At 32.4% G+C, this 27,602-nt stretch overlaps 1 protein-coding gene across 3 annotated transcripts; it reads left to right on the forward strand.

Annotated features, from left to right (window-relative positions):
* Nucleotides 1-4,970: 4,970 nt before the first annotated feature.
* On the forward strand, nt 4,971-27,179 carry LOC143042132 (uncharacterized). Of its 3 annotated transcripts, none has more exons than XM_076214388.1 (7): nt 4,971-5,153; nt 14,246-14,430; nt 17,101-17,180; nt 19,891-20,038; nt 21,338-21,418; nt 22,451-22,525; nt 25,219-27,179. In XM_076214388.1, the coding sequence occupies exons 2-7, from the start codon at nt 14,248-14,250 to the stop codon at nt 25,591-25,593; spliced, it is 942 nt and encodes a 313-aa protein (XP_076070503.1). In that variant the 5' UTR covers nt 4,971-5,153; nt 14,246-14,247; the 3' UTR covers nt 25,594-27,179. The 3 variants fall into 3 exon arrangements, with proteins under 3 accessions (XP_076070503.1, XP_076070502.1, XP_076070501.1); XM_076214387.1 differs by having other exon boundaries at nt 4,972-5,153; nt 14,241-14,430; XM_076214386.1 differs by lacking the exon at nt 4,971-5,153 and adding an exon at nt 12,774-12,926 and having other exon boundaries at nt 14,241-14,430.
* Nucleotides 27,180-27,602: the final 423 nt, after the last annotated feature.

The following is a 27,602-nucleotide window of genomic DNA, read 5'->3' on the forward strand; positions in this document are numbered from 1 at the left end:
CATGAAACCAGTAGCGGTATGGACGTCATCTCTAGTTTTTGGTAAAACAGGTGTATCTTTACGACGCTCTCTGTAAACAGCTAGTGATGCATTCTTCAAATCTTTAGGTACAAGATGGCTTTCATTCATTCCCTTCAAAAGAAATATTAAATCAATGATAAGTCGATATGAATTATAGTTTTACTGTTTTACAATTTAACGACATTACAAGCAAGTTAGTCAGCTAGTCAACTTCATTTTAATTCAACATCTTATATAACAGTAAAAAATAGGGTCAAAATACTGAAATGCTTACCTGTAACTCAGTCCTGACTATCTTTGAAGGTCTACTGGATACATCTCCAGACTTTTTCCTAGAACGTACACGCAATTCTCTAGCTTCTGTCTTTCTGTCATCTGCTACATGATTATGCTCGTTTAGTGTTTTGACAATACTCATACCATCAGAATCCGTGGTGACTCTGGCTTTACATGATTTGATGGTACATCGGTAAGATATGTTACCGTTTTTCAGGACACTGACCTTCCGATATGTATGGCTATCAATAATTAACGAATTTACTCCTCGGCTCGTTTCGGTGTGCAAAATGTCCATCGTGTTACAACGATGTCCAAGAACAATATGAAATAAAACTAACTTAAAACCATAAGTGAACAACGTTTATAACCAGATTTTACCAATATACCTTCAAGGTAAAGTAGATGTAAAAGTATAAACTTACCTGTAACTTACCTGTAAATCCAATTAGTAGAAAATATAAAATCGGCGCAAATGAAAGAATGCAAATTTTCAAAATCGGCGCAAATGTCATACGCCCATTTTCTCAACCGTCACAATTTTCAAATTGTCAATAAGATTCCCGTCTTACATTGATGGACTTCTGCTAATACGTCATTTACCCCATCGGAGATAACAAATTGTAAGTCCTCTACCGAGGCTATGATTTAACCAAGGAATTAGCCAACAGTATGATGTCAGAAATGTCTGACATTACTAAAATGACGCAACTAGAAATATACGGTTTACTCCTGGTTTGCCCACTCTTAATTCTACCAATTATCTAATGGCAAAGAACACAATAAAAGACAAAAGGTTTAATGAGCATACATAGACAATAATAGTGCATTGACTTGACATATCAACGATATAAGGATGAGGCTTAGAAACGGGGAAATGCGAGGCTGTGCCGCAGTAAAAGCTGCAGTTGGATCTATATTCTATTTGTTACGACTATTTGTATATCTTTTATATTAATTTCAGAACAGTGTATTTATTTAATTAATAAATATATATACATTAATCTTTAATTCATTATTTTACTTTTTACTCTTTTTTTTCAGAACGTAACAACAATTAAAACATTTTGTTGATAAGTTGTAAATTAAAGTAATGACACATTTTTGTATATTTATATTTCAATACATTTTCTACAAAAATTATATCAAATTAAAAATATCTTTGCACATTTTCTTTGAGTTAATAGCAGAATATAGTATCTTTTATAAAAAAAAAAATACAGGTAAAATAAGAGGTATATTGTCCAATTATATACATTTTCCTGCTCAAAAATATTAAAAAAAAAAATTGCACATTTTCCTTGACTTAATAGCAGAAAATTGTATCATTTATAAAAATGTATAGGTAAAATAAAAGGTACAAATTATGACTATAATTCAGAAATAAACTATAATTGTTTAAACAACAACAATTCCCCCTATGTTTACATATGCATGTAATTAAAAGTAGGCAAACCAGGATGACACCAAATATACGGAGTTTACGGACAAACACTAAAACGATTTGACTAAAACTGTTGTCAGCTGATTAACCGCTCATTTCAGCACTACTGATGATCCGCCAATCATTCAAAGTAGTACGATATCATGTCTTGAGTAAGTTTTTTTTTGTTCGTTTTATTTTTGAAGCGTCTTAGTTACCAAATTAAGGAAAACAGTTCATTTACACAGTGTAGATACTATTCTGTACGCTATCCGGAAGTCGCGATTTTCGAAGCGAGAACTTTTTGGATCACATTTTAAATTTGATAGGTATACTGAATTAAACAGTAAGTTGATCATCTGTACATTGCTTAATGATTAATTCAGCCAACATCGATATTTTCAAATGGTTAAAAATTAAATTCCGCACATTCATTATTCGTATCTTTGCCTTAATCAAGAGATTTTCAAGTGCATCACTAAGAAAAATCAGTCGGCAAACATAAAAACAATCTTTTTACCCTTTTAGTGTACAAACTAACGTAAAAACCAGACTTAATTAACTAAATGAAGTATATTTCAAGTGGTGGTAAGAGTTTCAACCAGATCTTTGAAGCCAGAAATAAGAAAATTACACTTGTTTGAATTTCTCACTGTACGATCAGTCTCGCTTGTATATTTTAAAACTGTATGATCAGTCTTTATGTCACTGTATTTTAGTGGTGATTTCAAAGTTATTTACGATACATCAGAAGGTGGCATTTTTCTAAATAACACAAATATATTTCAATACATTCACATCTTGAAAACTTATGAAACATTTTTTAGCTTAATAGGGTGTACTCGACTTACTACATTAAGTATTAGGATGTTTAAATATTGCTAAAATAAGAGGAAGGTTTGATGTATACTAGTATATAATTTTCAGAAATGTCCTCCGTTATACTTAAAATTGTACAAACACACAGATTTAGTTGTTATATAAAAATGCATGTTTTACACACATTCGAGGCCGTACTGTGGCCTATAATTGATCACAGTTCCTTCACTTTGTTTAAGATGTAGATCTGTCTCCTTGGCACTCAATTGTACACCACTTTGTTAAGCGGGGGGTTATAGTGATAAAGAAGTCCGTCTTTCCGTTCGTCCATTGGACCGGTACAATATGTTTCGCCGGTTTTGTAAGCGCATCTCCTCATAAACCACTTTATATACATTTGGGGTTCCGGCCATTTTTAAATGGAGAGGGGGTCCAATTCAGGTGAAAAGGGGATTTCAAATATATGTTCCCATACAAATGCATTGATAGTTAAACAAGTCCCCTTTTTTTTAATCCGTCACTAATATAACTACTAATTAATCTTATTCGGATTCCTTATCATAAATGATAATGACTGTAGTGTGCACCGTCTATTTCGAATTTTAGTAAAAAAAAATTATGGGGTTACTTTATATAGGATACGGACTTGAACATTGCGTTGGGGGCACCCATCAGGTATTTCCAACACCTTCTAAACCAATCATTAAGTTTTCTGAAATTGCTCCATTTTTACTCGATTAATGCATTATGGACCTTCTATTTCTGTAAACTTACCAAAATTATATCACATGAATTGACCCCCTACGCAAAGCTGTCTTTATCCATTTTTTGTTATTTTAAAAGAGACAAGCTTGATTTGTGTTATCATCAATTGGTCAACGGAGGACGGTGTAAATAATCTTTAAAAATGTAATAGCTATAAACACATAACTGTAACGATACACTATTACAAAGTCCACAAGCGAATCATGTATTACTTTTTAGGCATTTGATTCTAAATAAGACTGATGGAACAAAAATACAATTATTTTGCCATCTAAAAAATTCATCAGAAATATATTTGTATTGTCTGATGAAAGTAATTACACGTTATAGTTCCATGGATAGTTCATAATATCACATATACACGTATATACCTTCAAATTGCTGTTGTTTTTTCTTCAAAATCACGTCTGGTCATACAGTCAAAAAATCTGAAATCGCTTCTAGAATACAGTCAGTTTTAGACTGATCGTACAGTAATTTATTTTGGGATCCTCAGGGAAAACATATTTTTTTATGGGAAATACGAATATTCTACTTAAATACGAAAAGAATATTGAAACAGTATATATTTAACTGTAAAGTGATGCAAATATTTGCAATAAAAGATTATTTGCTTTGTACTACGAGAGCAAAATTGTCCATCGGTTTCACTTTTTTTCTACCAAGTTGATGTGATGCACACGTATATTTTATATTCTAATGCATGTTTTTGTTACAGTAACTCATATTTATGATGCTATATATGCCTTGAAGATTTTCAAAGCACTTTGTAGATATAGGAGTAAATAAATGATGAGAAAAGTTACCGTAGGCAAAACCGTCCTGTTAGCCAGTTGGAAATCATCGCTTCGAAAATCGCGACTTCCGGATAGCGTCCAGAATAGTATCTACACTGTGATTTAAGACAAAACGTTAAGTACTGTGGTTGTATATTTGTATGATTTAAACGTTTTGTCTTAAATCATAGTCAGGTAAACAAAAAATGCAATATCACAACCTAAGACAAATGAAACATGTAAGATTCATGTGTGTTTATAAAAAAATGAACAGTTATCATTCTTGTTTGAATAACGTGTATAGACAAATATTCAAAGCGTGTTTAAAACACTCACTACATGTATAAAGATATCTATCAGAGAACAAATATATGGCTCTACAAAATGAGAGTATGTGTGATTTATATACTTGGATCTAGATTGATTCTGTATCAGCTGCACATGTACAAACGTATTAGGGAACGCCAATTTAACTTAAAAGAAGGGGGGGGGGGGGGTAAAAAACATTTCCTCTTCAATATTTGATAAAATAAATGATGACAAAAAACATATTCTCAATCCAGATGTTACCCATACCTTAGCGTGTTAAATATTAAAACAAAAATGATTGCGTTGGAAAACTTCTTACAATTGACTCCGACATAAAAACTTTAACCCCCTAGAAGTTAAGTGGTTGCTGCCTTATCAGTTTTATCATCTTTTGAATAAGTAAACGAAAACGTTCCTTAATTTATTTCTATCGCCGTTTGGGGATTGTTTTTCGTTTGTTTACCTTTAAATCTGTTTTATTTATACACCTACTGAAAAGATTTAAATATGACGTACCATATCTTATGATTTAAAAATAGAACATTTGTCAACCACAAAACAAGTACCAGTGACCCATATTGATAAGGGGGCATGAGTATTCACGTTCGATATGAAACACGGAAGTAAAATAACTACGCCTATATTTTAAGAAAATACATACTGTTACTTAAGAATTGTCTTTCAAGTGTCATTTTTAGCTAGGTGATTCATCAAAATATGGAAATACTTGAAACGAAAGTAAATAAGGACGGTTAAAGAATCAGGTAAATATTATCTTTTTTTGTATTTTGTTCGATGGATACTGGGAATGATGTCACAGATAGAAACCGTTAGATAAAAAGACATAAATGTATATTTTGTTTGAAATATTTATGTATCCTTGAGTATATTATTGGGTAGGTATGGGGTCACCGGCCTTCAGACGCAAGTGAATTGTCTGTTGGTCAGACAGGGTCAATACTTAGAAGATCGTGACCAAGATATAAATACTGTGCATTAACCATGTTAACCTCATTAAATCGACTGTCCTATAAAAAAGAAAAACAATTTCCCATCGGTACAGTAAACATGGTAAAAGAAAAAAGAATATAATTATGTATATCATATATGGTATCCACTGCACTCGTTTCCCTCAAAGGGACAGATCCGTTTTGAGAATGAAATCGAGTTATAAATTTTACCGAAAATAATCAATGAAATGTTATATCTATAATACTAAAATTACGAGATCCAATTTGTCAGCCGGCATCACGTAAAAACGACGAATCAAAGAATTCAACTTTATATACAACTAATATAGTACAAAGGTGTAGATTAAAAATTACACCACTCCAGGCTCTTTTGTTTTCCACGTAATTAATATTGCCAATAATTAGGAAGTTCCGGGTCGAGTCCGATACCGATACCAATAGTATAACCACCTGTTACCTATTACCTTATCTGTACGTTCCGCATCTGACAGGTGCACCACCAAACGGTGTATTCAGGATTAATATGCTATATACACGGGTCATAATCACAGGGTTGACACTACTAAATTGTCAAATTGTTACCTATTGTACTATTTTAATCCGTAACACTTTCTAAGATAACAATACGAATACTAAAAATCTGGACTAAAAATAAGTTTCAATTTGTTAGCGGGCATGACGTAAAACAGCGAATCAAAGAATTCAACTTTATTTATAACTAATATAGGACAATGCTGTTGATTAAAAAATACTCCATTCCAGGACCTTTTGTTTTCCAAATAATTAATATTACCAATAATTGATAAGTTCCAGTTCGACGGGTTCAAACAGAAAGATTTGAAAGCAGAGAAAATTGTGTATCTTATAATCGGCATGACTATATCAGATGACTGTACTAATACTAAGATAAGGCTTGCGCATAGTTATATACTTTAATTCAGTCACGGACCCGCGATATCACGGGTGTGTTCTAGTTTTAAAGATTTGTCAACATTGTTTACGTGTGGATATATATATATATATATATATATATATATATATATATATATATATATATATATATATATATATATATTTGATATGCTAATCAATTTTTATATGACATGTTAGATACACCTTGAGCAATGTTGAGGTCATTAGCACAAAAGGGTGTATTTTAAAATTCACACCAAGATATTGTTGCTGATTTATAATTTAAAATAATTTAGAAGGGGGTCTTTCGGCAATTTGATCATATGTTGTTATAAGCATTATGCATGCATATGGGTATCCAGCCAATTTTGATTATCATATACATGATATACTTATTTAATAAAATTCATTAAGGACGTTCGCACTAAAATGTCATACCAGAAAGGTTGTCTTTATTTAGCAAACTTGATTTATCTACGAACAAGTTCTGGATTTATTTATAGTACCTTCTAATATACCTAGTCCTTTGGAATAAACATTTAGAGATGATAAAAATCCACATTTTAGTCAATTTTGGGAGTTGATAGGAAATGATGGGAACATATAAATATATAAATTGGACAAGAACTCGTTTCATGCGCAGACCAGAAAAAAACCAACATTTGAACATTTATAATCTTGTTTTATGTCTAAAATAGGAAAGGATACTGTTGAATAGATATTAGAAGATGTGGTATGAGTGCTAATTAGACAACCCTCCATCAAGTGACAATTTGTAAAAGTTAACCACTATAAGTCAAAATATGGCCTTCAAGATGTATCCTTGGCTCACACCGAACAGCAAACTATAAAGGGCCCCAACAAACGACTAGAGTAAGGGAGCTACCATTTGATTTTAATGGGGGGGGGGGGGGGGGGGGGCTAGGATGACATTTGAAAAAAATAGGCAGGACAGGAGTTTTGAGTAAAAAAAAAAAGCAGGATGAGATGCTTTGCAAAAAAAAGGCAAGATGACAATTTAGGTAGAAAAAGTCAGGATAAACTAATTAAAAAAAAAGGCAGGACCGAATAGAGTGAAAAATAAAAAGGCAGGACAGAGATTACAACTAAAAAAAAATGCAGGACAAAATTTTTCATCCAAGCCCCCCCCCCCCCCCCCCTAAAAATCAAATGGTAGCTCCCTAAAACAATTCAAACAGGAAAAACAACGGTCTTATATAAATAAAAACGAGTAACGAGAAACACGTATTAACCACGTCAATAAACAACAACCACTAAACATCAGGTTCCTGACTTAAGACAGTATACCCACTTTGAAAGTAAATAGGTGAAGCCATCATAATTAAGCAGTTAATTGTAGTATTACAAGATCGAAAGACATTTTGTAAACATACTCGGTGTGCAATATCAAGGAGAAATTGGCCCTACTTTTTTCTAGTCACACACATATGTACATTTAATCATTTTAGCTATCACAATAAAAGTAAATCACGTTTCGTCAAATTGATCAATACAAGAAACATACACTACTTTATAATAACCAATAAATTTATAAATGTCCTTCTCAGTGCAAAACTCATAAGGAAGCCTTTTCAGTGTATTATATAATGATCTATAATTATTTTATCCTTAAAGTTTATTTCCGGTACTGAGGCTTAAATTAAAATATTGTTTGTTTGCAGTTTACCGACCAACCCTTGAAAATCCTCCCGACTGTGAAAATTTTATTGCTTTAAATTTGAAGAAATTTTTTTTAATACTTCTATTGACGCGATCCGGAACTTTGGGTCCTTTCCGGAAATGATTTAAAGTCTGGGTCAATTACGCATTTCAAGTTCGGTTTTTCTTAGCTTCCCGTCAAGCGTTCAAGTGACCATTTAATGATAAAGCACATGGAAATTGTTACAGGTATCCATGAAGTCACGGAGGAGTACTTTACGCTGTCGTCTCGTGTCAATTTTAAGACAAATAACAAACAAAAAAGTTTATTAGTAAACTGTTTATACAGATTCAGGCACATGTAATGATGTGTGCTGATATCATTGACGATGATGCAGCGGATATTCATAACTGACACGATAACCATTCTGTCTCAAACAAATCGGGTACAGAATCTGTGGAGCCTGACTTTATGGAACCAATTTCAGTGGTTAAATAATTCGACAGTAGCTTGAAGTATGGCATATTTTCTACAAATCGTTGTGAAGACGACAAAGATGAAACCACTCCTCCGTGACTTAAATCTTCATGGATATCTGTAAACACGCCTGTACGGAGGAAGGGCTCATTTGAAATGTTAATGGATATAGATCATGCCAAATCAATAAGAAGCAACCCTAACTACACAAAGATGTAGAGAAAATGAATGGTTAGCTTGAAAAATAAATATACTCTCTGTATATTAAATCTATCTTCGATTGCAATGAGTATGCTCCTTTAGGATAAGGGGGGCTGCCCTACTCATTGCAATTATTCTCTTTCTTACAATATTAAATATACCCAAACTGTGTGGCCTGTGTGAATTCAATTCAAAAATGTAATTAGGAGCTATTCTGCCAATTTTTTTTATGCATTAAAAACATTTCAGTACAGACCATTTACTTTTAATGGGGTGCTATGGATTTCACCCCAAACTTTAGATTTCTTTGGTTTTCATTAAAGCCTGGCAAAAATATAACCTTATCACATATAATTAAATATTGTTAGAAATATGAAAACAGTCGAATGTCTTAATACTTTTTTTCAATTGAGGAAGATTCAATGGTTATTTTTTTTTATTAAAAATACACTCTTTAATACATTGTCTTATAAATCTTTAATATCTACATTTTTCTGATGAAAATACTCTACTCATGAAAACATTCTAGTCAAGAAGCATACATGTCTGAATATATTTCTTTAAAACAGTTCTAGTCATAATGACATTCCTTGTTTATAAGTGTTCCAGTATTTAATAATTATACCATATTTTATGTCATAAATTGGATAATGACACTAAGTTGCAGTTTTGGTTAAAAAGTTTTTTATCTGAAAATACCTGTTCATTTGATGTTGGTTTTCAGCATGTCCAGTGTTTGTTGTCTTAAAATGTTTTTTTTTTCTTCACAAGAAACTTGGTTTAGTGTAACTGCTTGTTTAAACTGTATTTTGGCTGATAAAATAAAATATTTTTCCTACCTACCGACCCTTCAGTCTGAAGGTACAGTCGGAAAACTGCAAACAAACATATTTTTAAGGTTGGCCTGATCTTATTGTATATATTGTATTCTTTTGTGCACGTTTTGCAAGTTCGGTACTTGAGACCAATGATGAAGAGTTGAATGAAAAAAAATACACTTTTCCTTGATGATTTTTGGTTATGTTTGTCTGTTAGTGTTTTGTTTCTTTGAGGTATGTACCTTATCTTCTTTTTCATATTATGATTGTTTAAAAAAAGTTCCAACGAAAAAACTAGATTGCAGTTTAGACGTCAAGAAAACAATGCAGTGTCCCGACAATATCTCGTTCCTTTTAATCCTTTATACTACATGGCACATTTTTTGTCCGGAGTGATTTTAATTTATTATTTGTTATTTTTATTGCTAGGCTCCGTATGCTTTCCATACACGAATCTACAGCTTACATGTGTACGTAATACCCATTTGTTTAATAAATGTGACAATTTCAACTTGATCCAATAACATGATGGGTAGCCGTCTTACTGATGGTTGATCGTCAAATAAATCATAGACCGTATATCGGATAATTTTGCGTTGGCCTTTGTTCGAAATTTTGACTTGCACAAGGGTAGTTAAATTTGCATAGGGTTTGTTAATGTTTCGCGGGTTAAATAGACAGAGAACAATCTGCGGAGGGCAAATATCGAGGTAAAATGCGTCTTGCAAACTTATCTAAAATAAGTTACCCTCGAAAATTTCCCGAAAAACAGTAAAATCTCGATTTTGCCACTCAAATATAATTTTCATAATTGGTTATGATGTAATTCACATAGTCCAAGATGTTTTAAATTTTACTAACTTATAAAATGAAGTTTTCAATTATGTCAGAGAATATAAAGCTAGCTAGAGGCTCTGTTTTCGCATGCATGTTTCAGTATGACTTTTAGTGTGTGACTGTCACTTAGTTAGATTAAACCAAACACTGTCATTTTATCAGGTTGGTGGCTTAAAACGGAAGACCCTACTAACTGTTTTAATTGTTATATGTATGTGGAGTGTGTTTAGACACAGTGTCGAGTTGTATAATAATTTAGGTCGATTGAAAACGTATAGATACATGAAGTTAGGACGTTAGTTGTACACGCTAAAAAATACGGTTGAGAAGGGGTTACTCATTTTTAACCGGATTTTTGTGACAAAAATGTCGGTTATTGATTTGGGGATGTACGGCGGGCGGGCGGGCGGGCGGTCGGGCAGTCGGGCGGGCGGGCGGGCGGGCGGGCGGCAATCAAATGTTGTCCGTGCATTAACTCATGAACCATTCAACCAAAGCTTTTAAAATTTTAATATGTTATTACTGACAACTATTCGAAGGTCAAGTTCAATAATGGCGATTTTGACTTTTACCGTTCAGGAGTTATGGTTCTTGAAAGATTGAAAAATGGAGTTGTCCGTGCATTTACGCATGAACTGTTCTACCAAAGCTTCCCAAATTTTAATATGTTGTTACTTATGAAAGAATGGAGGTCAAGTTCAATAATGACGAATTTTACTTTTACCGTTCAGGAGTTATGGTTCTTGAAAGATTGAAAAATGGAGTTTCCAGTCGTGTCCGTGCATTTATGCATGAACTGTTCTTCCAAAGCTTCCGAAATTTTAATATGCTGTTACTGATGACAAAATGGAGGTCAAGTTTAATAATGACGATTTTGACTTATACCGTTCAGGAGTTATGGTTCTTGAAAGATTGAAAAATGGTGTTTCACGTCGTGTCCGTGCATTTTCTCATGAACCATTCAACCAAAGCTTTTGAAATTTTAATATGTTGTTACGGATGACAAAATAGAGGTCAAGTTCAATAATGACGATTTTGACTTTTACCGTTCAGGAGTTATGGTTCTTGAAAGATCGTAAAATGGCGTTTCCATTCAGGTTGTTGCATTTACTCATGAACCATTCAATCTAAGCTTTTCAAATTTTAATATGTTGATACTGATGACAAAATGGAGGTCAAATTTGATATTGACGATTTTCACTTTCACCATTCATCAGTAATGATTCTTGTGATATTGCCAGGACACAAATAAATGTTAATAAATCCGGTTTGCTGTCGTTGTGACAGCCTCTTGTTACTGTTGCTTGACAAATGCATCCTGCTTCTTTGTAAGTCCCTGTATAAAGGAGAAGCACACTTCTATAAATGTTGGCAGAATTTTATAAACTCACGTTTGGTTTCATCTGTACAGATATAAAAAATGGGACGGAGTGCTAGGAATGCCAATAAGACACATATGCATTACAGTTCAAATGAAGTGCATGTACATATTGTACGCACTTATAGGCAACTGCATGGCGTTCAACAACGAGAAAACCCCATACAGTTGTGTAGTTTATAAAAGGCACTTAAATGAAAAATATCAAATATTTCAATTGACAAAACGAAAGGCCAAACTTACAATAAAGCAATTTACGAAAAACGCATACGACAAACATGAACCAACGACAACCACAGAACTACAGGCCCCTGATTTAAGACGGACATGTTTTGACACTGATTATGCGAAGATAAACTTGTCGTTAACCATACGCAAACATCAAAGTCATATTTTATAACAAGACACTGTCTGGTTTCTAAATCCCTTATTTATAATAGAAGACGAAAGCCAGATGAATGACGACTAATGGATACACAATACTCGGCCTAAGACGGAAAACGTAATTTCGAGCAACATGCATATATATGCTTCACAATAAAGACCAACTAAACTATATCAGTCGCATCTACTAAAGACACCTGCTCACTTTGATTATGTCGTAGGAAATTTCTGTTTTTTACGGGACTCTTACGGGTGACTAATTCATGTTTTCTCCTCCTGTTTATTGGTATGATTCTAAATTTACATATAACTATATCTCACTGAATAATTATCAGTGGCGGATCCAGAACTTTTCATAAGGGGCCCACTGACTGACCTCAGGGTCGCCCGCTCCAGTCATGCTTCAGTGATTCCCTATATAATCAACCAAACTTTCCCCACGAAAGGGGGGACAGGGCCCCCACTGGATCCGCCTATGATTATTATAAATGGCGGGAATATTATTGCTTAATTCTTTATTGTCTCTGTGGGGGGAAATGTGAAGAAAGACCGGAAGAAATGAAATATGACACAGGGGAAAGGAGATGAAGGCAGTGAGAAGTAAGAGGACTATCCACTGCACCATCCGGGTAAAAAAGACCGATTGGACCAATTCAAGTTTTCAAATATATAATAAAACCTATTTGTAGCTATAGATATATTGTTAGTTTCAATGTCCTGGATACACATTATAAGTATTGTATAGTTAAACTATTATATAAGGAAGTATAAGGGATGTGTATTGACACATGATTGAATAGATTTGCTATTATTTCCGACTCAAAATTGTAAAAAACGACAATGGATAATGCTAAGTCTAAGACTACTAGTCCTTGTAGATTAGTGTACAGTAGCACTATGTGAGTATAATTTTCCTTGTTTTGTGTATTTTTTTTAATGGAGCTTGTCCAATATACATATACGATGTTATTGTATAATGTGTAATTATTAGAACAAATGTGTGTATTTTAACAACATCATACGCATTGTTACTTTACAATTTAATATTTTGAATAGATGTTCTATATAATTGAACATCTTTGTTATGGATGGTTGTTTGAATACATCTTTGGGAATTTAAATTATATTTATAATAACCCCTCTTTAAACTGGATCATATGAATTAAATGATGAATATAATTATAATATATTGTACTTTGTTTCCATAATAACTTGACTTGCAAATATTTTTTTTATATAGAATGAAATTCAAAACAGTGTGGCTGTGGCCATTGATTGACACATTAAATTCATCCATTGACTGGGACAATTTACGTGAACGTTTGTCTGTAACGACCACTGTTCACGACGAACCTACGATAGACATTTAAACTGTGGGGTCACCAAAGGTTTCTTAACGCCTTTAATTATAAAACAATTCGAAAAATTAATCTGGAATTACCTTTATGTTTTGATTTATATAATTGATATAAATCAAAACATCGTGTTATTTCTGATTAATTTTTCGAATTACTTTATTAAGGTGTCGAGAACCTTTGGTGACCCCATAGTTTAAGTGTCTTTAAAAAGTACATATTGAGCAGTGGTCGTTACATACAAACGTTCATCCAAATTGTCCCAGTCAATGGAAGAATTTAATGTGTCAATCAATGGCCACAGCCACACTGTTTTGAATTTCATTCTATTTTTATTTATTTTCATAACTGTTAGTTAGACTGCAGACATTAAGAGACCACCTACAATAATTCACAATTCTGTTTATTAATAATAAAAAAAAAGCCACAGTTTAAAAGCTGTATTGGGCTTTATTTAGGTAAAACAATATCAAACTATGTAGTAATTCTACAAATTCCCCCTTCTTCCACTAGTGTAGTTCTGTACAAAATATGTGGATTTTTTTTCTTCTCTATTATAGAAAAATCCCATTTTGAAATTAATGAATCCAATAATAACATTTTAAAGGCCGTAATACCAATTATACTTTAAAAAAAAACAGGAAACAAACAAGAGCATTATTAATTGGTTAGTACATATATTAATATTTAATTGGAAGAACATGTATTTAATGATCGAACCACACCAGAATAACCCGAGGAATTTGGAATGATGAGGATTTTGACCAGGAAAAGGTGGTGGAAAAAAATACAACTTATTTGATTTTCTACTGATATATTGATATTGATATATTACTAATATGTTGATATACTTTTTAGTACAGAAATGGAAATGAAAGACATACGCTCCTCCAAACACGGAGAGTTAAATGGCGGCTTTTCTTCGCCAAAACATGACCATGCCAGAAGATCGTTTGACAAATATTTGGCAAGTGTTGATACAGACAATGCGAATGAGCAAGTTTTAAATCAAGTAACAGATCTTCAGAAGCTTATCAAGGAAATCAAGGTATTGTTTTTGGTTTTGTTGTTTTGTTGTTTAATGTTTTTAAATTCTTTTTTTAAATATTATAAGTACATACACACATGTGGTGTGATCCTGTAAAAAAATAAAGGAACTGATTTTTGACATGGGCTTTAGCCTTGATTAAAGTTTCTTAACATTTAAGGAATATTGTATTTGAAGGATCATGGCTAGTTTTATCATCCGCCATTGTACCAAGCCGTCTTCGTACTTCTAAGAACACAACCTTGTTCCGAATACAATCAATTACGTCTTAGATTGTAGTATTTTAAAATATTTAAATCCTGCATGCGTAACTACAAAATTGTGCAAAAGTAGATACCTAAGAGATAAGAAAAAAAAGCATTCAAATATGGACTGCAAAAAAGTTGTTGCATTCATTCATTACCAAAAAAGTTTATGTCAAATACCGAATTTAACAAGCGTTATATAATTTCGTATTTCACAGAATAAGGACAAAAGCTATTCATTTAATGACCAAAACTTATACAATAAGGATTTTTATTAAATTGGTATGATAGTCGATGAGATACTTTCCACCAGAGTCAAAATAACGCTGAAGTAAGGAAGTACAGGTCACCACGACCTTCAACAATGATACACATAAAAGGGCTCGCGACATGCCAAAATTTAGATAATTTCATTTTACAAAAACAATGGTCTGATTTATCAGAAAATATGACAGACATGCATAAACGACAGCCGTTGAATTAATGGTTCTTGACTTGGCACAGGTGCATAAAATATTTGGACGGTTAAACAGATTGAAATCGCTCACATGTGGCAATAGTGTACAGCTCAGAATATAATTGCATATTGTAAAACTCACTTGGATTACATCAAAAGATTGATAGAACAGCTATTTTAAAAACAAAAGACACAAAGTACAGATCTCACAATACTCGTTTGTTTTTAACAAACTTTTTTAAGATGCCGTTGATAAATTTTGTTTTGAACTTGTATCACTCAGGAGTTATTGGTACAGTACTATTCTGTATAGGATTTCTTTTATTCTGGAAAAGAACACAGTTTTAAAACTATAACATAAACTTTAGCAACAGCTATACACAACATTGGAGTTTAATTCTAAGAGACAACTGAATATTGAATTAAATATCCGATTGAAAATGCTTCTGTAATAAATACAATACAAAACATAAAAAACTGAAATTGTTTCAGTATGCACACTTTTATTACATATTAAGTAATATAAATTTGTAACCAAAACGGTGAAACTCAGCATGGTATATGTATTCATTTTTCAAAAAGATGTACACTAGTTTAAAAAAATGTTATAAAAATATTACTTAAGAAACGAATGAACAAGGAAGTTGACAGATTTAAAAGAATGTAAACGCCACACCCTCTCTGTCACTGTGACATCAAATAAATCAACAAGTATTTGTTTTTTTTTCTCAAAAGCATCATTATATAATTTAAGTTTCCTTGATTTTGTAACAGAACAAATAAAAATCTTCACATTCTATTGTTGTCCTATTGATAACACGTTGTTTCCTCAATAGAAAATCTTATAGTACGATACGTACTTATTTCTGTTCTATAAATAAAAAACAAGATGTGGTATGATTCCTACATGTATATAACGTTTATTTTTTATTTTTCAATAATTTGAAAACAAAACATCTTGATAACCAAATATTAGTTTTGATTTTTTCTGTTTAATAGACGAATATAAATGGTACATGTTTAATCCCGCCGCATTTTTTGCGCCTGTCCCAAGTCAGGAGCCTCTGGCCTTTGTTAGTCTTGTATTATTTTAATTTTAGTTTCTTGTGTACAATTTGGAAATTAGTATGGCGTTCATTATCACTGAACTAGTATATATTTGTTTAAGGGCCAGCTGAAGGACGCCTCCGGGTGCGGGAATTTCTCGCTACATTGAAGACCTGTTGGTGACCTTCTGCTGTTGTTTTTTTCTATGGTCGGGTTGTTGTCTCTTTGGCACATTCCCCATTTCCACTCTCAATTTTATACATCATGTTTGCACCCGAAACGATTTTCTGAATTTACCATCTATCAGGAACTCTAATTTGAAATCTAAACATTTAAAATCTAGGGGTGAATAAAAATGTCATAAGCTATATTACCTGACGGGACCTACACAGAAGCCAAATTCATCTAAGGTTAATTTCATCTGGTAGAATTGGGACTTTTTAGCTTATATCAACTTCTTATAAATTATATATTACTTTATCAACGAGGAAATTTTAGAGAAAAAAGAATGGTATATATCATGTCGCCGTGTTCGTAAGAAGTTTTTTTAAACTGATGATACACACAAGGACTGACAGTCCATCAGCATTTGTTTCGACCATGTGATGAAAAAAACACATTATATAAATTTCCTGCGTCAGAAGCGCTATTCTTGACTTACCATCATCAGAAACGGTCAAATCAAAATATTTGAAAGGCAGATATTTATAAATACGCAGAAAAGTTTTTATCTGAATATAAATTGAGGGGAATACATTAGGCTATTTACGTTTTCTTCTAGATGTTCTCAGAATTTACGTTTGCCCTGCTGTCAGTAGACAGCATCACAAAGATTACATGTAGAGACAAAATTTTGGGTTATAATTACCACACCATAACATTCTATTTTAAAGTTAATTAGTTTCTTTTATTTTCCATAAGACAAAAGAAACCACAAAAATGGATAACATTGAGAAACAGATTACTGAAGAATCCATGGAAATTGAAACTATACGACAGAGGTATAATTTAAGTAGTTTTTAAAAATTGATTTTTTTTTTAGATTGTGTAAGTTAGTTCATATGTCAACTATATGGACAATTAACATTTTTACCACTTAATTCATAACAATTCTATAAAGTTAATCTCATAAACACGGTGATGCGATCTACCATGATGGTATGTTAGATATGTCAAGGACTTGATAAACCATGTGAAATATACATAATAAATTATATATAACCACATATTATTCGACACTTGTCTTCCTTGATATTTGTTTTTATTCTTTTGTCAAAAACTCATGAAAATTACTAGAATATTAAAACAAAAAAACACATGAAAAAAATTAGTGAAGCAGAAATTAATTGAAAAATGAAGGATTGTTAATAAATCTATAAATGTTGACAGAAGCTAAAAATATCACAAATCTGGAGATTATTTTGCGTTTTTACATGCATGTCTTAATTTTATATAAAAAATATTGTCAACATATTTATATGATAAGGTAAGATTTATTTTATTAAAGTGTCACCACCCATTACAATATCTATATATATATATATATATACAACTCGTCTAAACATCAACCCAACAATGTTAGATCTGTAAATTTGCTTTCGCATATACACATAAAGTCATAAGAACCTGTTTTCGTCGATAAAACATATGATAAAGGGAACTAGCCAAAAGAGGAACCATATTCTCATTACACATAAGATAACGAATGTCAATATCGCATAAATACTCAAAATCAACATTCAAAAGACAGGCTTTTGCATATAATTCATGTCTGATATCAGAGTAAAAACAACAATTTAAAAGAAAGTGTGCTTCATCTTCAATTTGGCAACTATCACAAAAAATACATAAACGGTCTTGTAGAGGTTCTGGTGGTCTATCATATCGACCTGTTTCAACTTTAAGTTGTGACAAACCAGTTCTGAAGAGTGACAAAGTACGTCGGTGACATCTATTATTAAACCTTTACATAAGGCTCCGTACCAATACAGTTTTTAAACAATCTATAAAATCTTGATTTATCACCATTGACATTATTTTTATCATTCCATACTTCATGGTGCCAAGATTCTTTTTCAAAAGTTTGTATAGAGTCCCATACATTACTTATATTAATTTCATCTTCTACATTTTGAAGCAAACTATATTTACGAGCTAACTGTAAAACTCTATAATCCCATGACGATTTTCTTCTAATCGCCCAGGTATGAACCTTTTTACAAATATTGCTGGTATTGTCACATTTAAGACGATTCCATAGTTTAAAAACTTCAACTTTTAGTAGTGCATCACCTGACAAAAAACCCATATCACCTCTAGCAGCTAAATTGCTGCTTCTTTTGCTTAAACCTAAGAAAAAATTACAAGCATTGTTTTGCAAACTATTTATACAATTATGTATATTAATGCCCCATACACCGGAAGCATATGTAAAAATGTGTTTGACTAAAGTGTCATATAATTTAGTAAATACATTAAAATTCATACCACGAGTTTTACAAAATTTTGCTTTAATACCATGAAGAGCTCTGTTAGCTGATTTATACAATTTTTGGCAATTATAGAATAATCCGAACATTCATTCAAAAGTACACCAAGATATTTATAACAAACTGCATATTCAAGACAAAGTTCACCACATTTGAACTGAAGATTTAATTTACTTCTTTGTATAGATTTATTTCTAAAATATACAATTTTAATTTTGTTTTTATTTAGTCTAAGAGATAATCTCCACTTTTCACACCACTTGTTTAAAATGTCAAACTGCTTTTGCAGTTTCTCTGCATCAGGTGCAATCAATGCAATGTCATGAGCATATACTAACATAGAGACCATTATTTCATCTATTTGAATACCACAATTTGCTTCTTTAATATCTGAGACTAAATCATTAACATAGATAGAAAGTAAAGTCGGCGATAAAACACAGCCTTGCTTACGCCAAGAGCAACAGGAAAAAAGGATGTCATAAAGTTATTTACTCTGACGGCACAATTGACATTACTGTAAAAGAAGTAATAAAATTTAAAAATATACCGCTAATACAATTTTTTTCTCAATTTAAATAGTAGACAGTCTCTATCAACAGTATCAAATGCTTTCTTTGGGTCAACAAAACATACAAATGTATCCTTTTTTGCATTTTTTCTGCTTTTGACAATATTATCTAATACATAAACATGATCTGAACAGTTTCTACCTTTTTGAAAACCGTTGTGTTCATCACATAAACTTTCATTTTCATTAAGCCATCTATTGAAACGCTTATTCAAAATGTCAGCAAACATTTTACATGACTTCATCTTTTATCAACACACCCCCACCACCAGATCCTCTCTTCATTTTTGCATTTTTAAACTTTCTATTATGGCCATACCATTGATAACCACTAATTTCAATATTATCATCTTTTTTTAAGAAGGTTTCACAAACACCAATTATATCCAAATTAAGGAAATTCAAAACAATTTCTCTATATGTTCACATGGTATATGGATATTAGTCTGTTTCACCCACTATGACGATAACTGGACTCGGGTGACTGGCTATGTATCATTGGCAGTCGTACACGTACCAAATCTCGTTATTTAAATTTTATCATTGACAATCATACATTTATATAAAAAGGAATATGCCTAAAATGCCATTTTGCAGACATTTCTTGTAATCACACCATTGTCTATACATTTCCCTCTTATTTTACCAAAGGCTTCAGTCTGTGACGAAATCAAAAGAGCAACCAAAAGCAGACGACAGATTGCAGTTCCGAGAAAAATACATCATGTTCTGTGCGACCGAGAGAAAGCACATGTGCGAGTTACTTGGTAGTGCCGAGAAAACATGTGAAATCTTAAAGGTATCTTTTTGCATTGAAGAAGCAATCAATTTTACTGTTCCTTTATCTAACTTGATTCGTTGTTCGACTTACACCAGAAACAAAAAGCTTTCATGTGGTACAAATGCAACCGTTACGGCAATATATATATATATCCATTTAGTGTGTTAAGAATATATCGATCGAAAATCGTCAAAGCCAAATGTTTGAAAGTCAAGAATGCAACAGTATCGAAATAAAAGTTCAATAATTATTATTTGTTATGTTTAAGGTTAAAGAAAAGAGATGATAGATACAATTATGTGACCAAAATACGGTAGTTATACGTATTCGATATAAATTATGTACATTGTCGGAAAATGTAAAAATATTTGTACGAGCTTTAGAAACAGGGCGAAAAGCTAGACTCGCCAAACTTTACTCCTGTTTCATAGCGAGTAAAAATACATTTTATATTTCCAACAATGTATATATTTTCCGGTAAGAAAGCGTTATGTGTTTAAATCCAAAGCATTGCCTCTGAATGAAAAAAAGGGGATCCCAAAATGAACTGTTATGAGAAAGAAATATCCATATAACATATTGACCAACATGGATATAGCACATGCTAATTTAAATTAAAAAAAAAAAAGGAAAACACAAATCCTTTAGTGGCGACATAACAAAACCGGCTCAAATATAAATGCTAAAAAGTGATTTAAGATTAAGAATGAAAAGAAAAGAATTAAATACGGCAATATTGCAGCCACCTACCGACACAAACTACACAGTATGAGTTGTATTTTACCTAGATCCAATATGATTTTCAGTAATAAACAAATGTCTTCTCTCGTTATCAATCATAGTTACCATTATTTTCAATGCTGAGATCGGCACGGCAAATGCTACTATTATGTTATTTTCAATGCTACGATCGGCACGGCGAATGCTACTATTATGTTATTTTCAATGCTACAATCGGCACTTCGAATGCTACTATTATGTTATTTTCAATGCTGCGATCGGCACGGCGAATGCTACTATTATGTTAGGCAAGGAAATGCAATGCTTGCAATGCTGTGCTCATTCTTCTCAAGCATTTGCTGTTCCTGATATTGCTCAGTTGTCCAATTATTACAGGAACATCGAGTACTTTTTGTATTTTTTTATGTCCTACAACTGTAAGTATGGTCTTTTTCGTGATTTCCCCTTTCATACAGATTTTATATTAATCACTCCCCAATTGACGATATGCACCATATATTCCCGATTTTTTTCTTTTTTTTTCTTTGTATTGTTTGTTGACAACCCATGTTTTGTAAAGTACTTAATATATTTCAGGAATGTTATAATCATTGTGAGAAATTACATAAAAGCAATCGAGATAGTATGGTCAAAGATAATCTTATATCACAAAAACCAGTGAGTTTTATTTTTATAAATTTAAATGTTGAAATGTTTATATCTTAAATTATGTTTAAGAAGATCAGATTTACATACACACCTTTTAGGGATACATAATACATAAAATTGATAATGGAAATTGAAAATATGTCCAAGAGACAACAATCCAAAAAAAGAGCAGAAAACAGCCGAAGTCCACAAATACATGGGTCTTCAGCACAGAAAGAACATTACGCACCGTAAGGAGAGCTCCAGCTGGCCCCTGATACATATATGTACACGTTAATTGATAATGGACATCAAACGGAACTCAAAAACAAACAAATGAACTTAAATAAATTAAAAAAAACATACAAGATCAAAAGAGGCCAGAGGCTCCTGACTTTGGTCAGGCGCAAAAATGCGGCGGGGGTTCATAAATGCAGATAAATCAAATTACTTTTTATGACACTTGATAATCATTCGAACAACATTGTTTTTGTAACGGATTATGTATATAAAGAACTAGCATTCAGTATCTGCAAGTACCACCTAGAGGTGCTTTGTGTCCTTTGTGATAGGGTGCTTTTATTCTGATAAATCAAGCCTTTTCCAGCGGATTTTATAGTGTGTACTCATTATGTAAGACACTGCAGTGTACCGTGTTGGAAAAGAGTTGAGCGCTCCCAAATATTAACATGTTGAACATCGCCACATTCTGTATGTGCCTTTCCTAAGTCAGGGGGTTGTAGTTTGTTCTAGTTCAGTTAGGTCGTAGATTTTCTCTTATTTTTGTTTCACATTATGTTAGGATAGAACTTTTACAATACTATACGGTATTGGTTTCCCTTATTGTTTAGGGGGTTGTAGTTTGTGGCAGTTAAATTAGGTAGTAGGTTTTCTTTTTATTATTGTTTCATGTTATGTTATGGAGGAGACTTTTGCATCACCATACGGTATGGGTTTTGCTAATTGTTTAAGGCCGTGTAATTATAACAGTAAATGTTGTTTACATCCCCATCATTTGGTCTTTGGTGTATAGATGTCTCATGTTCAAACCTTATATTTTAGGATCCAAGGGAAACGGAAGATATATCACAACTACAGAAACAGTTTTCAGGGGAGACGTCAAAGTCTTTGCTACAAGTAAGTATGGAATGCACATAGTTTAGTTAAAGAGGTGTTGGTTCAAGGTAAATCCGAAAATGATATAAGAACACCCAGCCATTAGATATGTAAACAGGTACTTGAAGAACACCCAGCCATTAGATATGTAAACAGGTACTTGAAGAACACCCAGCCATTAGATATGTAAACAGGTACTTGAAGAACACCCAGCCATTAGATATGTAAACAGGTACTATAAGAACACCCAGCCATTAGATATGTAAACAAGTACTTGAAGAACACCCAGCCATTAGATATGTAAACAGGTACTTGAAGAACACCCAGCCATTAGATATGTAAACAGGTACTTGAAGAACACCCAGCCATTAGATATGTAAAAAGGTACTTGAAGAACACCCAGCCATTAGATATGTAAACAGGTACTATAAGAACACCAAGCCATTAGATATGTAAACAGGTACTTGAAGAACACCAAGCCATTAGATATGTAAACAAGTACTTGAAGAACACCCAGCCATTAGATATGTAAACAGGTACTTGAAGAACACCCAGCCATTAGATATGTAAACAGGTAATTGAAGAACACCCAGCCATTAGATATGTAAACAGGTACTTGAAGAACACCCAGCCATTAGATATGTAAACAGGTACTTGAAGAACACCCAGCCATTAGATATGTAAACAGGTACTTGAAGAACACCCAGCCATTAGATATGTAAACAGGTACTTGAAGAACACCAAGCCATTAGATAAAAAATTATGTAAACAGGTACTATAAGAACACCCAGCCATTAGATATGTAAACAGGTACTTGAAGAAAACCCAGCCATTAGATATGTAAACAAGTACTTGAAGAACACCCAGCCATTAGATATGTAAACAGGTACTATAAGAACACCCAGCCATTAGATATGTAAACAAGTACTTGAAGAACACCAAGCCATTAGATATGTAAACAGGTACTTGAAAAACACCCAGCCATTAGATATGTAAACAAGTACTTGAAGAACACCCAGCCATTAGATATGTAAACAAGTACTTGAAGAACACCCAGCCATTAGATATGTAAACAGGTACTATAAGAACACCCAGCCATTAGATATGTAAACAAGTACTTGAAGAACACCAAGCCATTAGATATGTAAACAAGTACTTGAAGAACACCAAGCCATTAGATATGTAAACAGGTACTTGAAGAACACCCAGCCATTAGATATGTAAACAGGTACTTGAAGAACACCCAGCCATTAGATATGTAAACAGGTACTTGAAGAACACCCAGCCATTAGATATGTAAACAGGTACTTGAAGAACACCCAGCCATTAGATATGTAAACAGGTACTTGAAGAACACCCAGCCATTAGATATGTAAACAGGTACTTGAAAAACACCCAGCCATTAGATATGTAAACAGGTACTTGAAGAACACCCAGCCATTAGATATGTAAACAGGTACTTGAAAAACACCCAGCCATTAGATATGTAAACAGGTACTTGAAGAACACCAAGCCATTAGATATGTAAACAGGTACTATAAGAACACCCAGCCATTAGATATGTAAACAGGTACTTGAAGAACACCAAGCCATTAGATATGTAAACAGGTACTATAAGAACACCCAGCCATTAGATATGTAAACAGGTACTTGAAGAACACCCAGCCATTAGATATGTAAACAGGTACTTGAAAAACACCCAGCCATTAGATATGTAAACAGGTACTTGAAAAACACCCAGCCATTAGATATGTAAACAGGTACTATAAGAACACCAAGCCATTAGATATGTAAACAGGTACTTGAAGAACACCCAGCCATTAGATATGTAAACAGGTACTTGAAGAACACCAAGCCATTAGATATGTAAACAGGTACTTGAAAAACACCCAGCCATTAGATATGTAAACAGGTACTATAAGAACACCAAGCCATTAGATATGTAAACAGGTACTTGAAGAACACCCAGCCATTAGATATGTAAAAAGGTACTTGAAGAACACCAAGCCATTAGATATGTAAACAGGTACTTGAAGAACACCAAGCCATTAGATATGTAAACAGGTACTTGAAGAACACCAAGCTAGAAAGAACACCATTAGATATGTAAAAAGGTACTTGAAGAACACCAAGCCATTAGATATGTAAACAGGTACTATAAGAACACCAAGCCATTAGATATGTAAACAGGTACTTGAAGAACACCAAGCTATTAGATATGTAAACAGGTACTTGAAGAACACCCAGCCATTAGATATGTAAACAGGTACTTGAAGAACACCAAGCCATTAGATATGTAAACAGGTACTTGAAGAACACCAAGCCATTAGATATGTAAACAGGTACTATAAGAACACCAAGCCATTAGATATGTAAACAGGTACTTACTTACATAGCTACTATGCTATTGTTTTGACTTGTGCTGCTAGCAATAGTTTTCTTGACAGAAGGCTCATAGTGTAACATTTTATGAACACATTTACATTCAGATAATAAATTCAGGAAAACATTATAATTCAGAGAAACAGTTAAGAAAATCGTTACCAAAAGAAATAAAAAAAACCCAATCAAATATAAGTGAATAGTATACTCTGCAATCAATCAGGTTGCCATACAATTGACAAATTTTACTAATACCAATATTAGACAGATACAAAATTAAGAAATTGTCTGACCTTTTAGAGATTAAAATGATGTTTTTTATACAATTTCAGAAACTTCGAGACAACAGTTCACCTTCAACTACCCTGTCAACAACATATAGTGATATAAAGAAACAATATGCAGAAACTGATATAAAAGGAACGACTGACATTTTTTTCGAAAAAATCTTAGACATTTGCTGGACGATGGTTGCATACTGTCCGCCAATGAAATTCCACTATGATAAATGTATTAAAGTTGACTGTGAGCAAAAAATAGACTTAAATGAAAAAGTGAGTCCAGAATCTACAAAGAAATCATCTCAGAAGCCAAAGAAACCCAAGCATCAAGACACAGACCACCTTGAATTGAAATATCCATCTGTAATGCAGGGCCAATGCATTATTGCAAAAGGACTAAAACAAAAGAAAGTGTTTGGAAAATAAATATAGAGTTCAACAAATAGTACACATTAGACTTTATAAATAGATTCAGATATTAATTTCGGAATTGCAAATTTCAGAATGTTGTGGATACTGATAGAGAGAAACGTAAACAAGCATATTATATTTGTTTGTTGATTCGTATGACATTTTGTCTTCCTTATGATATTTAGTCTGTTCTGCTAAGGAGACATATTTAACCTTATTATTTCGATCGCATTTGTACCATTCAACAAACAGTTTTTTTCCCAGAGTGCAAGTTTCAAACAAAAGTTTGGCTATGTCATCAAATTAACTTAATTGTATTAGAGTTATATCTATACATATAGATATATACATTTCAGCCATTTTATGTATGCATTTTCGATAGAATAAGACGCGTAGCCAATTATTGACATTTATTTTTTGCTACTTTTCGCTCATTTTATTACAAAACATCTAAGACATTTGTTTCTGGAACATCTGTCGTTTGCACCATCATTAGTAAAAACATTTTAAGAGAAAAACTGAAGTTGTAACGCTAATGGGAATTGAAGTAGTCAATTTCATATTTTTTTTTAGTTATTTAATTTCGCGATTAATAGGATACATGTGCAATTATAACATGTACAATTAAATATATTTTTGTATGTACAATGATTTAGAGTGCTCAGTGTGATTTGTTTCATATAAAAAAAATCAAGCATATTCATTTAGGATGTAGTTTAAGTGCAAATGTTAACCTCGTAAAGTATATTCAGTAAATTTAACTATTTTAAAATCTCATTTTCAAACTGCACACAATAAAATATTTGTAAGTTAGGGATGTTTAATGTTCTTAACAACAACTTAACTCGTTAAGACGGAAGTAAAATTAATTAAATTGTATCATACAATTGGCAAATTGTGTATTTATAATTACGGCTACAGTGCATGCATTTTAAGTAGTTATTTCCTTTTGTTTAACTTGTCTTTTCCTTGGTGCAATATATGTACATGAATACTGTCCCTTACTGTATAATCAGATTGTAGAAATATTCATTATATTATATTACACAGATAAAATTATAATAGTAATTAGATACAACTCATACTCAATGTAGAGTGGTCTAGAGAGACTTGGTTAGAAGTTTTAAAAAAAAAGATATTTTATATTTTTGTATAGATTTTTCCTTTTTTCTAGCAATGCGTTTACTTTCCATATCTGTATACTGACAAATCTTTTTTTTTAATCTACTAACCAAGTCCCTGTGACTGATGCAATATCTAATGTAAATACAGTTAGGCGTACCAAATGATGAAACAAACCGTTATTCACATAATATTGTTAAAGTGCTTTAGATTTGTTCTTTTATACCCATTTCCATTCTTAATTTTATCTCATTTGGAAGGTTGTACGTTTGATCCTATATAGCTACTAAACTCAAACCACATAGTTTCTTATATTGCGGTATAGTGTTAAACGATTTTTTTTCTCAACACATAACTTAATTGTTGAATTGATATTGATTATACTTTTATTTATTAGTTTAAAAGAAATTCAGTTGGTAAATTATCAATTATTATAATAGTACATGTATTATTCTGAATAAAATAGTTTTAAAAACGAATCAAGATGTCAGGCGTATAATTTGTTGCGAAAGACGATGTTTCGTCGACATAAGACTCAACACTTGTGATGAAAGGCAACATTTGAAACAGTTTCGAAATGCAAAAATAGAGGCGGAGTATTCAAACTAATAAATCAAAGACATATATATAGACAGACAACGCTATGGCAAAATAAACCACACAAAAGACAAAAGAAGTCCAAATAAACACCACTCAGAAGACTTAGACTAGTGATGGCGTTAGTAAAACTTTCACAGAGTTGACGTCAACTTTACCAATTAGATTCTAATGACTTGGTTAGTAAATATAGCTTTCTAGTATGCAGAAACATTTCTTTTAATGCATTACTTTAAAACTGTTTTATTGAACACAAGTTGAACTTGATTTGGCAATAGGTAAAGCTTATATATTAAAACTCTCAA

The sequence above is a fragment of the Mytilus galloprovincialis genome, chromosome 8 (assembly GCF_965363235.1).
Source record: "Mytilus galloprovincialis chromosome 8, xbMytGall1.hap1.1, whole genome shotgun sequence".
NCBI classification, from domain to species: Eukaryota; Metazoa; Mollusca; class Bivalvia; order Mytilida; family Mytilidae; genus Mytilus; species Mytilus galloprovincialis.

What these genes read in the sequence shown, in the direction of transcription:
- LOC143042132 (XM_076214386.1), top strand. Translation starts at nt 12,868, where the DNA reads ATGGATAATGCTAAGTCTAAGACTACTAGTCCTTGTAGATTAGTGTAC. An exon ending in AAACATGTGAAATCTTAAAG is followed by an intron (nt 20,039 to 21,337) that starts GTATCTTTTTGC and finishes AATATATTTCAG; the next exon opens with GAATGTTATAATCATTGTGA. An exon ending in CGTCAAAGTCTTTGCTACAA is followed by an intron (nt 22,526 to 25,218) that starts GTAAGTATGGAA and finishes ATACAATTTCAG; the next exon opens with AAACTTCGAGACAACAGTTC.